The following is a 16,766-nucleotide window of genomic DNA, read 5'->3' on the forward strand; positions in this document are numbered from 1 at the left end:
ATACTTAAATTCACCTGCTTCTCTAGAGCTTCCTTGTATTTTACCTCCAATTGTCCAAACAACAAGATAGACACGAAGGCACAGAGCTCGGTCAAATTATCTTGAGGCTGGCAATCCGACAACATAGTATTTGAAGAACAGCTTCATCCGATATTTTCCTTCTATCTGGAATGACCTTTTTGAGGAAGTAATCCTGATTCTTTCAAAAGAAGATTCAAGAAGATTCTAAAAACCTCGATAAGAGACTAGCGGCAAACCATATACTTAATTGTACCTGGTGCTGCAAATTTAGGAATAAAAAAACAGGCAGATATCGATATGAATTCAACTTTATTACCATTATAATTTTAACGCTGCCAAATATTAGGTATTACCTTACCATAACATCACTTTCATTTGCGACTTAGTACCAATTCTGGCACTAGTGCGGTTGGCTCTGGATCACTACAGGCACGCTAATCTTTCCTGTAGCGTATTAAGGTGATAGGTACTACAAGGTGCTAACCTTTCGAGAACGTCCACCATCTTTTCTGAAGACCGTATAAGTTCAATGGTCATTCCAAAGAATATTAGAAGCTCGTGCTAGGGTAGAAAGAAAATCACCACCACAACCTAGCATTCGGTGACTTCGTTTGACCCAAAAATGCTGCTTACTTACCTTACCTTTTTAGATATTTACCTTTTTACTTACTTACCTTTTTAGATACTTTAAAAGCAATGGAGGATAAAGCAAGCAGAATTTTGTCCGCAGTAAGTCTATCAGCTTAAAATCAATTACCCTATTTAACCAAGATTTTCTCAAGATAACCTAGGTTTGCTTATGCAGTCTGTATTTTGACTTTAAATAATTCTTCAAATAAAAAATGCTGATTAGTTATCACTTAACAACAACTAGAGAGATTACTGACCTCAAGAGAAACTAGAGGGGATTAGGACCCTCCCCTCCAAGATTGATTCTTCAGGATATATCAGACTTTGCACCTGAAAACATTTTTCCAACCTGATAACACTCTTTTCCCTGGACATTAGATATCCCTGTCCGAATTAAAATTCTTCTGATCTCCCATTAAATGTCCTAACTTCAGTAAAAAAAATATAGCTTGTAGTATGCTAATAAAATGTACTTGTAGAGTGTCACTATTTAAAGACACGCCCACCAAAGAAGTTGTTCCACAGCAACAAGGGATCAATTTGAGAGGAAAAAATTTCAGGCACGACCACAACCGCTAGTAGTAGTAGCGGTACAATAGTTTGCTGTATATAAAATACAAAAAAAAATAATCAGTTTTTAAACGGAATTAGAAAGTTAGATTAGGTTATTACTAGGGTTAGAAATTAATTTCTGATCTCTTTTTATTCCCGGGAATACTATTGGACGAACCATTAGCATGGTTGGGACTGCAGGGCGATATCTCACCTCTTATTGCGCAAAATAATTTCTTATTTAATATAGTAATTTTGTTTTAAACACCTTTCCAGCCTCAATCTTATTCCATTGAAGATTAATAATATGACTTATTCAATTTTTTTTCAAATGTCTGCCTTTTCAATGAACTCACCAGCCGCTACACAGTAAGAAACGTCAACAGTTTTTACCTTAATTTCTCTTAGAAATGAAAAGCTCCTAGCGCCATGGACCCTATAGCATTATCGAGTTGAATTAAACAAAAATATACCCATAAAATGCCCATAAATACCCACACACCCTAAATCTAGTGCCACAACCAATACAGTGATGCAGAGTTCAACTAAAATGCTTAGATAGTTCTAGGATTTTCCTTGAAAATGCAACATCAAGTTGTTTCCTTTTTTCTCAAAGGTAAACTTGAAATTCTGGTCCTATCCAGGTTAGGTTCAAAAGCTCATTATGAGCTCTTAAACATATATAAAAAAAACAGAGACTGTGGGGGATGAAGCCTTCCTCAAAGACATAGTTATTAGATTTTTTTTACGATGCTGAACAAAATAGCTATCTCAAAATTTTGATCGGGTGACTTTGGGAAAAATTAGTGTGGAAGGGGGCCTAGTTGCCCTCCAATTTTTTGGGTTACTTAAAAAGGGCACTAGAACTTTCATTTCCGTTCGAATGAGCTCTCTCACGATATTCTAGGACCACTGGGTCGATACGATCAACCCTGGAAAAAAATAAATAAAATAAACACGCATCCGTGATCTTTCTTCTGGCAAAAAAATACAAAATTCCACATTTTTGCATAGGAGCTTGAAACCTCTACAGTAGAGATGATACGCTGAGTCATATTGTTTGATTTTCATTAAGATTCTATGACTTTTAGGGGGCGTTTCCCCTTTTTTTCAAAAATAAGGCAAATTTTCTCAGGCTCTCAACTTTAGATTGCTAAAACTAAACTTGATGAAACTTATATATTTGAAATCAGCAGGAAACCCCAATTCTTTTGATGTATCTATTGATATCGAAATTCCGTTTTTTTGTGTTTTGGTCACTATTGAGACGGGTCGCCCCTTACTTACAGTTAGTTACCACGAACTGTTTGATATAACAGTCCCTAATTTCTCGTTAAATCGCCAAAGATTAAACTCTTATAAACTCAATGGGCCATTCCTAATCTTGTGCAGCAACGATGTCATTGAAGAACTTCGTCTAATGTAAAGGCAAACTCAGTAGCCTCTTCGGGCTAACCCTCAATACAGGGGGTAATTATGCAACAGCTGGGTCATTAAGTAACTGGTTACACCATGAAATACACTGTTTAAACGGCTTAATCGTCACTGTTTAAGGGAGATCAGTCCCGTTCTCTATTCCCAATTCTTTCAGTCCCATTCTCATTTCTATAGATACATACAAGGTATAATTTCCAGAACTTTTAACTACGTTGAGGAAAATGGCTATCTCAAAATTTTGATTGAACGTATTTCGGAAAATGGTAGGCGTGGAAAGAGAGCTATTTGCCTTTTGATCACTTTCGATTGTTAGAAACTGTACAAGCCATTTCCATTTCCAATCGAATGAGCCCTTTTTGAAATTTCTACGACAACGCGTTCTATAAAAATCTTATATGCCCCCAGGGCATAACTTACAACCTTGCCTTGAGGGCTGTGGGGGAGTGTCCTCCTCAAAAAGTCCATGCTTTATTTAGTCTTGTTTTTATTCCTGGCTAAGTGGACGTGCGCTGGGTTGAGAATTCTTTGTCCAAGGGGCACGGGTTCGATCCCTGGCATGGCCTGTTATTTGGGTTTGGGACGCGGGTCGGTGTTTTGACTCTGTAAGCTTAGCCAGAGTCGACCCAGCTCTAAATCGGTACCTGGAGAAATCTGGGGAAGGTAAGCAGGAAGGGTGTGCGAAAGCACAGGATGGCTGGCCCCCAGCCCCTCATTGCATTTTCTGACCGAAATACCATGAAGTGGAGATCAGCACCGCCGGTTTGGACCTTAAGGGTCTAGTGCCGTCATACTTACTTACTTTTACTTAGTCTTGTTTATACCACAATTTTGCACTGTATTTCTTTTTTTAATGTGCTTGTGTTTTGTATTTTGTTTGTTACATAACTAATTTTTCTTTGTTTTTATTAATTTGTTTAATTCTTTCAAATATTCTCCGGGTTTTAATCTTTTTGACATATTGACTTTTATGCTAATCATTCTTATAGATACTTTTTTTTTGCTGTGTTTATCGATTCTGAAGCACTGTATATAAATAATATATATTTATAATACTAATATATTATTTATATTAATTAGAATTATTTAATATTATTTATTAATTAATAATATATTATTTATATACAGTGCTCTAAAGTGTGGGTTCAGCCCATCTTGGATTGTGACGGCCATTATCCAGAAATAAATCTTATCCAAAATGAATAGGGATTAAAATTAGAGATTAATATCGCATTTGTCTGCTTCAAATTTGCATCAGTCATGTCAACACAACTGTCAGCCATATTAAGCCATAAGCATGGCTGACAGCCATACATACAGTTGTATGGCTGACAGCCATACAACTGTCAGCCATATTAAAGATTGAATTAAAATAGAAGCAGTCCTGTTTGGTCAAATGTAATGATAACCACCCATTAGCGCTGTATGAAATGCGTGGGAGAACTGGTCTTTAATGATTTCTTCAAACCAGTTCTTACTTTTTTTTTCAAAGAATATGAATTGTATATGAGAGTTCCATTATATATCTTACCTGCGTATCCAATCTGAATAGCCAATTTTGTAAGTTTGGCTTGTAAAACACTTTTTTCTTTGTTGCTATGATTCACTCTTTCTTCTTCTTTTGTAGTGTCTTTTCCACCGTTTGCTTCATGGCCAACATTATTCATGCCGTCAGTAGTTGGGAGAGGAGTGTGACTATTGGCAACAATACCTTCTTCAACATCCTTGTCTTAAAAAAAAGATTGAGAACTGACAAAGATAAAAATAACAGTAAGAGTAGAATTAAAAGCGAGGCCGTTGCTTAAATGGCGTTTCGAAAAAAAAAAGAATCATTTGAAGCATACATGTCATAAAAGGAAATAAAAATCCAGTTTTGGGAGGGGGCAAAAACCCAGAATAAACAAGGCCGTTCAATTCGGGTTTGACTGATTTTTATTTTTTTTTCATTATTTTAGAATTGATTGTCGAAGTGACAAAAAAAAACATACACACTAACTAATACTTGGTAAAAGAGAAAAAAAGAATATATTGGTAAAAGAGCCAAAGAGCTGCTTCTTTGTTTTATATATATATAAAACATATATATTGTGTATATATATATATATATATATATATATATATATATATATATATATATATATATATATATATATATATATATATATATATATATATATATATATATATATATATATATATATATATATGTATATATATATATATATATTTTTTTTCATTTTTTCGGAACACAGTTTAAGCTCTTTTTTTAATCCAAAAAATAGCATTTTGGGGAAGAAGCAGATGACAGTGCAATAGACTTGACCTGACCTTACCATCTTCTTCAAATAGGCTTCATATTATCATATAAATACATATATATTTTATATTCATACAAATAGGCATAACATCCTCTAATTCAATAACACATAACAGGAAATGGAATAAGTTTCCCAAGATAAGACTCCACTCTCCTCTGATGCCAGGGAAATACACAGAAAAATTCTTATAAATCTGGGCAAGTGTTTAACTCCAAAATTGTTAGGGAAAGCTAAGCTAGTTATCAATATTTGGATATCGATATTTCGATTTGAATGTAACGATTTACGATATTTCAATTTAAGTTTCAATTACGGGGAAGGTCTTTCAAATATTACTCGTATTACAACTAAAATTGTTCCAAAGTTTGATGTATGTTAGGTACGAAATACAAATGAATGAAAATAAAACTTCACATTCTGTGCTCCTGTGGGTTTCTTCACATTATCATGCGTTAAAAGATCAATTTGATTCGAAGTCACATTAATCCATTCTTAGTGACTAAGCTTAAGATAACTGTGAGATTGGGAGTTTTTAAGCTTAAACTTCAGTTCAAACCTTATTTTTGGACTAAAGGTTTCGCACTTAATTAAGAGCGAACTATGAATAAGCACTTGTACGCGACTTTAAACCACTTTTCCGAAAGAAATAGTGTCGGTTGGTTATAATTATGTTATTATATTATGTTATTGAATATGTTATTAAATTATGTTATTAAATAGGTGCAACATAATAATACAAACTAAAATAAGGCGGTTCGATCCCAATTAAAACCTCCTGGGAAAGTCGGCCTAAACATCAAGTCTTTTTTTCCATGTAAAAAATAAAAGAAAGACTTATAATTTTTAAAAGCTTCTAGAGAGTTTATACTTAGATCTTTACTAGAGATTATGCTTAGATCTAAAAGTTTTTCGGAATGGTTCTAATACGACAACACAAGCATAAACTTAGGATTTATGGCTGGAGTAGCCTTATCAAAAAAAGGACAAAATATCACGGCTAACGGCTTAAGATACGGCACAAAAAGGACGCCACTTCCTTCCTCAAGTTCCCATAAACTTGACAGCATATTGTATAGATTCTCTTAAACTACACTTTTCTCAAAGAGAAGAGATACAGCGCTATTGATCGATAATTTCTCAGATAAAATAGAAAGGGCTCCAACATCGAGCACTGCATGGAAACAAAAATTTTCCCAATGAAAAGAAAGTCAAGAAGACAGAACTTCTAGGCCTTTTTCCCATTCTTACATATTAAATGCAAAGGAAAATAAAGGTGATAAATAACAGGTGATAAATAGACAAAGTCAAGTGTTTATGGACTTGCTCGCTGTGCGCACACCAGTAGCGCAGAGGAAGGATCACGTACAACGTAATACCATAACGTTATGCACAACGTTATAACCAAATACAAGCTAGGGGACATATAGGTAGTACTTAAGACATACAGTTATTCATACATCCAATTGACTAGGCCAGGTACAAACCCAGAGGGCTGCCAGGTTAAGACCCCCCTCTCGAACTAATTGTTTTATTTTTCAAACTTCCAGGTAATTACCCTACTGTCTGCCAATCTGATCTATAGACAATCTTCTCAGTTCTACACGATCCAACTCATTGAGTACATACTCAGAAATAAGCACCTTCAATTGAGCGCTTATGCTACTCAGTTTTAAACGATATATTCAGCTCAAAACAACCTTATCGGCTCTATACGATCAGCCCTACACGACCCCATTCATTAAGCACAGCCTAGGAAATGAGCACGTTCACTTGAGCACTTGAGCACTACTCAGCTCGAAACAATCTAAACGACTCTATATGGCCAGCTTTACTCAACTCTATTCATTGAGTACATGCTGGAAAATGAGCATATTCAATTGAGCACTTATGCTATTCAGCTCTAAACAATATATTCAGCTCTAAACTATCTATTCGACTTTATACGATCAACTCTCTGCGATTCTACTCATTGAGCAAGTGTTTAGAGATGGCCAAGTTCGATTAAGTACGATACTACCCAGCTCTACTCGACATATTCAGCTTTAGACGATCGATTCAACTAAATACGACCAGCTCAACGTGATCCTATTCATTGAGTACATGATGGAAAATGAGCAAGTTCATTTGAGCACTTATGCTACTCAGCTTTGCACAATACCCTCAGGTCTAATCAGCTCCAACAATCTACTAAACTCTATTCGATCAGCTCTCTATTATCCTACTGCCTGAGAGTGTGCTAAGACATGACCAAATTGGATTAAGCACGATACTACCCAGCTCTATGAGACACACTAAGCTCTAATAAGCTCTTAACGATCTACTCAAATGCATACGATTTGCTCAATACAATCCTACTCATTGAGCACATGAGCATACTCAATTGAGTACTTTATGCTGCTCAGCTTCACACAATATGGCCAACTCTGCAAGATCTACTCAAGTTGACCAGCTCTTCCCTATCCTATACATTTCCTTCTTCTTCTTTTTCTTTTTTTTTAGCACGTTGGATTGAGTACGATGCTGCACACCTCTAAACGATCAGCTCTACACGTTCCTACTCAACAGAAGAAAAACATTCAAGTTAATTGTACCAATTCAATTAACTCGTCCCAAGGGATAAGTTAGTTCTGAACCTGCTCGTGTACAAATCACGAACCTTATTTATGTATTCCTGGAGTACAAGAGGAAATAAGATAGCAAGATAGGGGTCTTTTCTATGGATCTATGACCCTCAACAGTTAACAGTCCCAGAAGAATTCATTTCATTGGAAATGAAAGGAGCATTAGTTAAGATTCGATAAAAAGCCATGACATATATGAAGCCTAAAAGGCTACAAAATATATAAAGATAAATTATTAGTGGCTCGAACGGATACCCTTATATCCGAAAAACCTAAAAACTGGATTTCAATTTCTAAAAAAAAAAAGAGAAACGGTCAGTACTGGTAAAGCAGTCATAGAAACAGGTTTACTCTATAATACTAGAATATTTAAAAACTAAATGGTATTTTTCAAAGAATGTGATACTAAGTAACCGGGTAATTGTTTACACAAACGTAAAAGCAAAAAGAAACCCTGTCGACTAAACTTTTTTTTTATTTCCAGGCCAAATGGCTATTTTTCCAGGCTGGAAGACCATTCTACTAGTGAGTCAATAAACTGTAATGCCTAATGACTCAATAAACTGTAAACCGTAAAATATAATAACGAGCTCAATAAACTAGATTTTGTTTTAATTTGGCTGAATTTTCATTTTGAGCTTGAAATTTAAATATGAGCTTTTAATTTCTAAAAAAGGAACTTTAGAAAAAACTTTAAAAAAAATTATTAGTTGGTTGGGCAGTATAAAATTAACCTTCCTGCCAAGTCTTAGGTAGCGATGTGCCATCATTCAAGCATTTTAAGCATATAACATTTGATAAACAAATTAATATATCATTTAAATGTAGCCCAAGAAGCTATAAATAAACGGATTGGTATTTCTGGACATGTCCTAAAACCAAATAAAGTACAAAGAAACAAAAACAATTATCTTTGGTCATATGAATCAGCAGTAGCAAACGTTAGCCTTCAATGATCTAGTAAAGAGCTCAAGTAACTTGCACTACATTGATTAACGTGTAAAAAAGGTGCATTACACTAAATTGAATATTGATAATTTAAGCTACGCTAGCATCTCTTCATTTAAAGCTAGCAGCCCGCATATATATATATATATATATATATATATATATATATATATATATATATATATATATATATATATATATATATATATATATATATAATCAACAGTCTACATGCCTGCAGTACCTTGTATATCTCTAACAGAATTAGAGTTTCTGACGCAAATATCCCTTAAGTTATCTATGGTGTCCTATTAATTTCACATAATTAACCTATTTCGAGTTATTTTGAAAAATATCCCCCCCCCGCCATAAGTAAACTATAGATCCGTAGAAGTAAACATCTCAGCTTACTTCCTCCCAGTTCTCCCAGCTCTGACATTTGATTTCAGCTAAACCATACCTAAAACCAAACCAGAGCAGAAAGGGGACCAACAATCTTCTTTGTCTTTTTTCTGAGCACAAACTAAATTATTCACGGAATTTCTTATTGACAGAAATAAAACTGTCTAACAGCCAGGAAAACTTCACGTAGAAACCTAGTACTTCTATGATGTCAAGTCCTAGAGGCCAGTGTAGAGGCACTCTCTATCTCAGAAATATTTTATACGTTTAAAATTCATACAAGTTAACAGTCTTTCTAACAAGTTAACAGTCCAGACAAAAATTAATACTTCACAGTAATAATTTACATTGATAACTTCTATATTGATAAAACTAATGCACAAATGAACCAACCGATAATATTGACTCTTCTCCAGGCAGCTGCTCCCCAAATACTTAAGAAAATACTATTTGTTAAGTATCTATTTGTGCCAGGGCCTCTTTTGTTGCTGTAGTAACTGTCACCCATGGGTGACAATGTTGGAGTAACACAAACGACAATGCCGATTGGATTTGACTCGGAAATCTAACGGCGCAAGGTTCTAATCTCCGTCAAATTTAATTGAGAAATATGCATGCCCTTATGGTAGATGTGAATCACGGGAATATAACCCTTCGCTTTCATAGATCCTGTCGAGAAGGAACACCTGGGACCATAACAGTAGCATATTTACTAGCTGATTTTGAGTGAATTTCCTCAGCTCGCCTCAAAATTGTCCTAAAGAAAAGGGGGTTTTGATACTTAAAGCCCCTCTCCCCTTCCTTACCCCATCGGTTCCATAAAAGTTACATAAGGTGGAAAAAACACAGCTTTGGTGGTGAAGCTGCTGCTATGCGTAGGTGACCTTGAGGGGACATCTTGCAATCACTTGTTTTAGGCCGACCCATCAGGTGATGGAGCCAGCGACGATTAGATTCAGGCTAACTAATTATTAGATCTCAAAACCGATAATTTAGGCAGCAAAAGATGGTCTGGTAAAAAAGGGGGGGGGGGTCACGACGACGAGAAGCGTAAAAATTTCATGTTGATGATTATTAGACTGTTTTTATATACCGTACACCAAATTTGACTCCATTTTCGCATTCATCTCGTCTTTTTACATGGGAATAATAATTCAGTTCAAGAAAAACGAACAATTACCGGAACTTAAGTTTTTGTTAGGAAAGCGACAAAACTGAACTAGGCCTATACACACACAAAAAAACTAGTTTTGCGTCAGGTTAAGTATCTATTTTGATACTATTTTCAAGACTATTTTGTTGGTGCATCTCCGTGCTTATAATGCACTATATGCTTCCTTGACTAGTTTCTTCCTTGACTAGTAGAAAAACAAAGGAACCATGTTTTTCTAAAGGCTTATCTCTTTATCTCTCTGGACTTTCTAGTGTTAACTTTTGCGGTTTTTTTTTTTGGGGGGGGGGGTTGATGAAATTTGTGAAAATACGGAATTTTTTTTCTTCTAATAGCTGGTGGAATAGATGTGATGGTTTCAGGGGCGGATCCAGGATTTTTTAGGGGGGGGGGGCAAAATAGGTTGATCCGATAAACTAGTTATAAACTAGTCAAGGAAGCATATAGTGCATTATAAGCACCGAGATGCACCAAAAAAATAGTCTTGAAATTACGTGAGTAAGTGTAACCTTTGGACCCTTCTAAGTTATAAGATTAAAAGCTTCTTTTTTTTTTTATGTTCGGTTTATATTAGCTTATGCGTATCTATATACAAGCAAGTGCCTTTGCAAGCATTTAGTGAATAAGAAGCACTAATAGGAAGCAGCAAAATCACCCTTGAAATTTCGTGGATGAATGCACCCTTTTGAGTATTTGATGTTATAAGATTAATCCAGACATATATCTATTTTTAAAACTTAATTTACAGTCTAAGCTTACATTAGCCTATAAATTTATTAATATACATGGTGGCGCAGAAGTCATCTCAGTTAAAATGGCATCTCTTTTTTTAATGAATTAATTCCAATTTTTCTTTTCAGGACTATAAAATAGAAAAATATGAATAAACAAGAAAAAAAGAAAATTATGTGGCTTGAAAAGCCCTTAGTGCATTAGAGCCACATATAGGAGGCACTTGAAATTACCAAAATGAAATTACCAAAATGAAAATTTACCAAAACTTACTTTGAAATTACATAAGTGAATGCAAAATATGGAACATAAGTTAGAACCCTATTGTGAACTTATTTATTTTACAGAAGTAACTTATATGTTCAATTTACGTTAGCTTATAACTCTATCTATACATAAACGCGCATTGTACATGCCTATGAAAAAAGTTAACATGGACCAAGGAAAGCGGAGAGAAAGCGAACATAACTTGAAAAGACAATAGACATTAAGCGAAAGCTTGGCCAACACATAAGCGACACTATCTATGTTGACTCACCTTTTCGTTTTTTGGCTTCTGAAAACAACAGAAAAATAAATTGTTTTAAATAATAATTGGCACGGCTGATAACACGGCAACATCAATATAAAATTTGTAATTATTATTAGTACAAAATATTATATAATAAATCAAAATTCAAAAACGTTAATATAAAGTTTATCAAATTAAATCACAAAAGAAAATCGGCAACCACTCTTTTTACAGGGTTACCGAAGAGTAGAATAGTCTGCCATCTGAGGTGGCAGAATCACCGAATATGTAACTATTTTAGCAAAGGCTGGTCAATATACTGTCTAAGGTCGAATATGTTTGTGTGTTTGTTTGTTGTTTTTTTTTTGTTTTTTTTTGTTTTTTTTTATCAACCAACCCTTTTTTACCACTAGCTCTTGGGGTAAGCACTGATTTTCTGATGGTTTGGAGGCATGCCAGTCACTCAAAACGGTTGATTGTGGTTTTCTTCTAGATTTTGGAAAAAAAAAAGAGTCTAAAATCTCAGTAGGTATAAAGTGAACTACTTTTGCAAAGAATGTTCCAAGAACATTTCTAAGCATTTTCTTGCCCAGAAAGCTTGGGACTAGAACGACTTGTCTGTATAACTTAATATCTTAGAAATAAAGGCTTTTCGAAAAATCTCATGTTCCACAGAGAATATAAACCCAAACAATAAAAAAAAAAAAAAAAAAAAAAAAAAAAAAAAAAAAAAAAATCTGAGCGAATCGTTTAAAATACAACACTTGAAAATGACAACCTACACGTCACTTACTCAGATTTATATTTGGTCCCTTCCCATTGGACTTTTAAAAATATCTTTTTCTGCATCTTCTTAATAAAAAAAAAAATATACAAGAAAAATCCTAGTTCCCCACTACAGTCTTATGAATTGGCGCCCCTGCGCATAGCAATAATTAAAACCATTAAAATAACATTTATGCTGAAGTCCCCTTTTAGCAATAATAATATAATTAGCAAACTAATGAAGCTAATTTATTTTAACGCAAAATGGGATTCACTAACAAGAAGCAATAGGAAATAAAGAGGTCCCTCTTCCCCACAATAATAAACAGCGCTTGGAAAACATAATGTTCAACCAATTGAATTTTGGCTTTCATAGAATAGAAACTGAAATCAAAGCTCATCAACAAAAGGAAATTTGTTCCTTTCAATTTTCTAGAAATAAAGATGAGTTGCTTTCCAATTTTACCCTAATAACAGAAAGACCTAAATATCAAATTTAAAACGCACTACATGAAAACTACGCGTTAAAATATAAGTTTGAAAGTGAATACTCCTTAGCCGCGTATAACAGCCGCGTTATTTGATTTACTTTAATTTTTAGAAAACAAAGGCTGGTATGTAGAAACGAGTGTACAAGGAGTAGGAATACGGAGCAATAGAAACATACAGGAACAGAATACACAAAAACAGAATAACAGATAAGGTATAGAAATCAAATCTAAACCGTACTATATTAAAATTGCGCGTTAAAACGAGAGTTTGAGAGGTAAATGAGTTATCCTAAACTACTTTAATCCACACAGTTATTTGATTTACATAATATTCAGGCAAAACATTGGAATGTTAAAGTAAGGATAGGCAGAGTAGGAAAAAGGAGTAAACAAAAATAATTGCCGTAAGATACCTTTACGGCGGGATTGTCAACTCTGAAAATGCGTTTTATAGACAAATTAATGTGAGACAGACAACTATTTTATTTTGGGAGAGGGAGTAATTTGACAAATAAATTGAATTACATGAAAAATATAAGAAATTATAAAAAAATATCGCGGTTCTAGGGGGCAACCAGTTTCAAAGGCAGGGGTGGCCTTATTCATATTATGGACAGACTCACCAAATTGTGTCACGGCTCAGGCTACAGAGGTTCATTACCTTCATGGGAGTGACCTTAAGGGGAGGGTGAATTTTTTATATGAATCTTACGTTCAGGAATAACAATTCCTCATTGAAAGGAACGAAGTTTTTCAAAAAAAGTAAAGTTTGAAAGGAACTCATTGAAAGGAACAAAGACAAAAAGTAAAGTTTGACTTTTTGTAAAGATTCTTTAAGAAATACTGCTTAAAACAACGGTCGTTAAATTTGAATGAGAAGCATTTTCATAGAAATTTAAGACTCTAGCGTAACGAACAAGGGTCGAAGAAGCGGCACCCTCCCTCATTTACTGAATAATTTCTGTTCGTTTGAAATTTCAACGTTGCAAAAAAATTTTTTTTTTCATATTTGGCATCATGAACTGGCATGTCATAAATTTAAATCCTTTATAATTATAAATGTTTATGCTCCCGTCTCTACTAAAAATGTGGGTTTTGCTTTCTTCTCAGGGAAATAAATAAAGGAAAAAAGTATGATTGCATTCCTTTTGCATTTTCTGCTTAGCATTTAGACAATATCGCGTATATACATTTAATGGGTTAGTAACGGCCAAAGAAGAAGTCATGAAGCAAATACAAAACTATTGGCTCAGGCATGATAATAGAAGTACTGACGGGATGATTACACCCCTAGAAGCAGGGTTGTCAGTCCAAGAAAATGAACCTATTTATTGAAAACGTAATATCAGACGATAAAAAATTATTTTTTCGTTTTTTTTGCAAAGCAATAACGACGTATTTAACAGTAAGCTCAAGATACTATAGTTTTTGATAATCCTTCTTTTCTTGAAATCAAATATTCAGAATACCAGTTTAAAAAAAACTTTGATCAAATTCAACAGAGAGTTTAATGGGAAAAAATACCAGTTTAAAAAATAAGAAAAAATTTAAGAAAAAAAAAATTTCTTAAAAAATTACTTTATTAGTGCATAATTCAAATCCAACATGCGGTCAATAGTGCGGTCAAATCCAACGAAGAGTTTAATGCAAAAAAAAAAAAAAATACCAGTTTAAAACAAAAACTAAGAGAAATTTCTTTGAAAATTATTTGGAAATTTGAACAGACTTCTTATCGTTATTTTATTAGGCCATTTCCATTGGAGTACCTAAGAAAGGTCTGGAGGGTGTAACTCTCCCCCCCCCCGCTCATAAAAGGAAATTTTTAGATTTTTAGGCTAGAACACTGAAACTTTACTAGAGTAAAGTGTCTAATTTACCTCAGGTAAAATCCTCTATTTATCAACGATATCACTTACAGAATGTTGCACTAGCCCCTACACTATTAAGTAAATACGACTCCCCAAAGGTGTCTGTAGAAATTAAAGCGAAGTTCAATCGAAATTTAGCTGAAAGGGAGGTCATAGCTATCCCTAGGCTACCTTTTCATCCTTTCTCAGAAAAAGATAATTCTGAAGGAACACTTCAAACACGAGAACGAAACTCTTTACTTCACAATGATTACATTCCTTTTCGGCTTTCTGGTAGGCATTTAGGAAAAGGTCAGTTCAATCAAATCTATTAATAATCACCAAAGAAGCCAAAAAAACGACTGTTCCAGAGAAGTTGATGGACACCAGAAATGAAGGCATTTTCTGCAAAATGCTAAACAAGAGCCAATTGAATCGACTTGAGATTATAGGTAATCGAGAAACCACGGCAGAAGTGATGCAAATTACCGCGTGGAACAGAAGCGGTAATCCGCGCGGACAACCGCGCGGAACAGAAGCGATAAAAGGCTGCTGAGAAAATAAGTCAGACACAAATATTTCATTTTTATTCCCATTAAACGAAATAGTAGTCTTAAAATATAGTTTTGCCACTCAATGAAGCTTTTCTCAACTCGAGAGAGCGATCTGCCAAGACTCAGGATATCATTATGATTCAATGGCCTAATATCAATCCCACAAAACACACAACTATGTAGTACAACCATCAGCAGCTAACAACATTAAGTAATGCAAAGATACTAAGGAAGGGAGCTGATAGCTTCCTCCCTAACGGCTTTATAAACAGACGACTCGAGACTTTTTTAACTAACAGTATGGATTTCTAAGTGCTACGACAATAGATCCAGACAGTCAACGCTGACGAGCACTTAAGATTAGCGGCGCTTGCGTGTCGGAGTCGATATCTATCGAAAGCAGTGTCGTTGCTAGCCAAAACGTTGGGGGGGGGGGGGTAAGAGATTTTACCGACTGGCTGGTAAATGTTAGACAAAATATTAATTATGTAATTAACGTACATTAATAAGTTTTATATAGCAAATTATATGTTAATTATAATATATATATATATATATATATATATATATATATATATATATATATATATATATATATATATATATATATATATATATATATATATATATAAATATATAAATATAAATATATAAATAAATATATATAATATAAATATATAAATATATATATAAATATATATATATATATATATATATATATATATATATATATATATATATATATATATAGATATATATATATATATATATGAGTATATATATATATATATATATATATATATATATATATATATATATATATATATATATATATATATATATATATATATATATATATATATACATAACACACGAGTTATTCTCACTGTGGGTCATTAATTTGATAAATTGTCAAAACATTTTTTATTGATTAATAAAGAACTTGAACTAAAGAACTTGAACTTGGTCATTTTACCGACTTTTTTTGTCAATAATTAGCATAATGTCCGTTTCGAATGCAATACGTAAAATCACTGCACGACTCCGTAAAACAGCTGCATTTACCAACCGATATTTAGTTTTTGATACATATAATGTCACTATTTTAATGCTAATTATCTAATCAAATCACGGCAGGAGTCGTACAATCACGGCAGAAGTCGGTAAAACTGCTGGGTTTACCGATCAAGTTCCAAATTCCTGTAGATGGCATGTTAGTATTTTCGTGGTCTTTATTGAACCGAACAAAGAATTTTAGCGGCGTCGAAAAAATCGATTTTACCGACTTATCCAGATCGAAAGTGATGATATACTTATACATGACTTTATATTAAAGAAGATAGAATAACAGCAAAAAGATGGGCAAAAGTACAGTATAGGTTAGAAATAAGATAAAAATCAGAAGCATGTCAATAGATCCTCGATTTAATGTTCTTTCCAAATATAATAATTACTGCCGCCCCCTATTGTGTCCCAGCCCCACCCCCCAACTAATGCAGTCACATAGTTCTAGGATATTCACAAAAATTTGTTGATTTTGTAAGTTTGCCACTATCTTTTTGTGCTTATTTCCCATCAAAAGTTAATAAAACCATTTCAAAAATAAAATCAGTACTTTTTTATACACCCTAGGGCTATAGGTGGCCATATTAGGTAGGGGAGTTAGAACGCAACTCCGACGGGAGCAATCATTATATTTACAGTGAGACTTGAATGGAAAATCTAATGGCATAATTATTCTTTCCTATCTGATTTCCACCCTGTAATAC

General features: G+C 33.8%; 1 protein-coding gene across 9 annotated transcripts in view; it reads right to left on the reverse strand.

The window, feature by feature from the left end:
• The window catches only part of PMCA (plasma membrane calcium-transporting ATPase 3), a 282,389-nt gene that overhangs the window by 102,315 nt on the left and 163,308 nt on the right, over positions 1-16,766 (reverse strand). For 8 of the 9 annotated variants that reach the window (XM_089100636.1, XM_089100642.1, XM_089100635.1 and 5 more), the window contains 2 exons: positions 11,368-11,385; positions 4,169-4,366 (listed from right to left, as the gene is read on the reverse strand). In XM_089100636.1, the coding sequence (XP_088956762.1) occupies positions 4,169-4,366; positions 11,368-11,385 (216 nt within the window). The remainder of the gene's footprint in view (positions 1-4,168; positions 4,367-11,367; positions 11,386-16,766) is intronic. The other variant, XM_089100641.1, reaches the window with a different exon arrangement.

The sequence above is a fragment of the Artemia sp. Qi Xiang Cuo genome, chromosome 14 (assembly GCF_049724085.1).
Source record: "Artemia sp. Qi Xiang Cuo chromosome 14, ASM4972408v1, whole genome shotgun sequence".
NCBI classification, from domain to species: Eukaryota; Metazoa; Arthropoda; class Branchiopoda; order Anostraca; family Artemiidae; genus Artemia; species Artemia sp. Qi Xiang Cuo.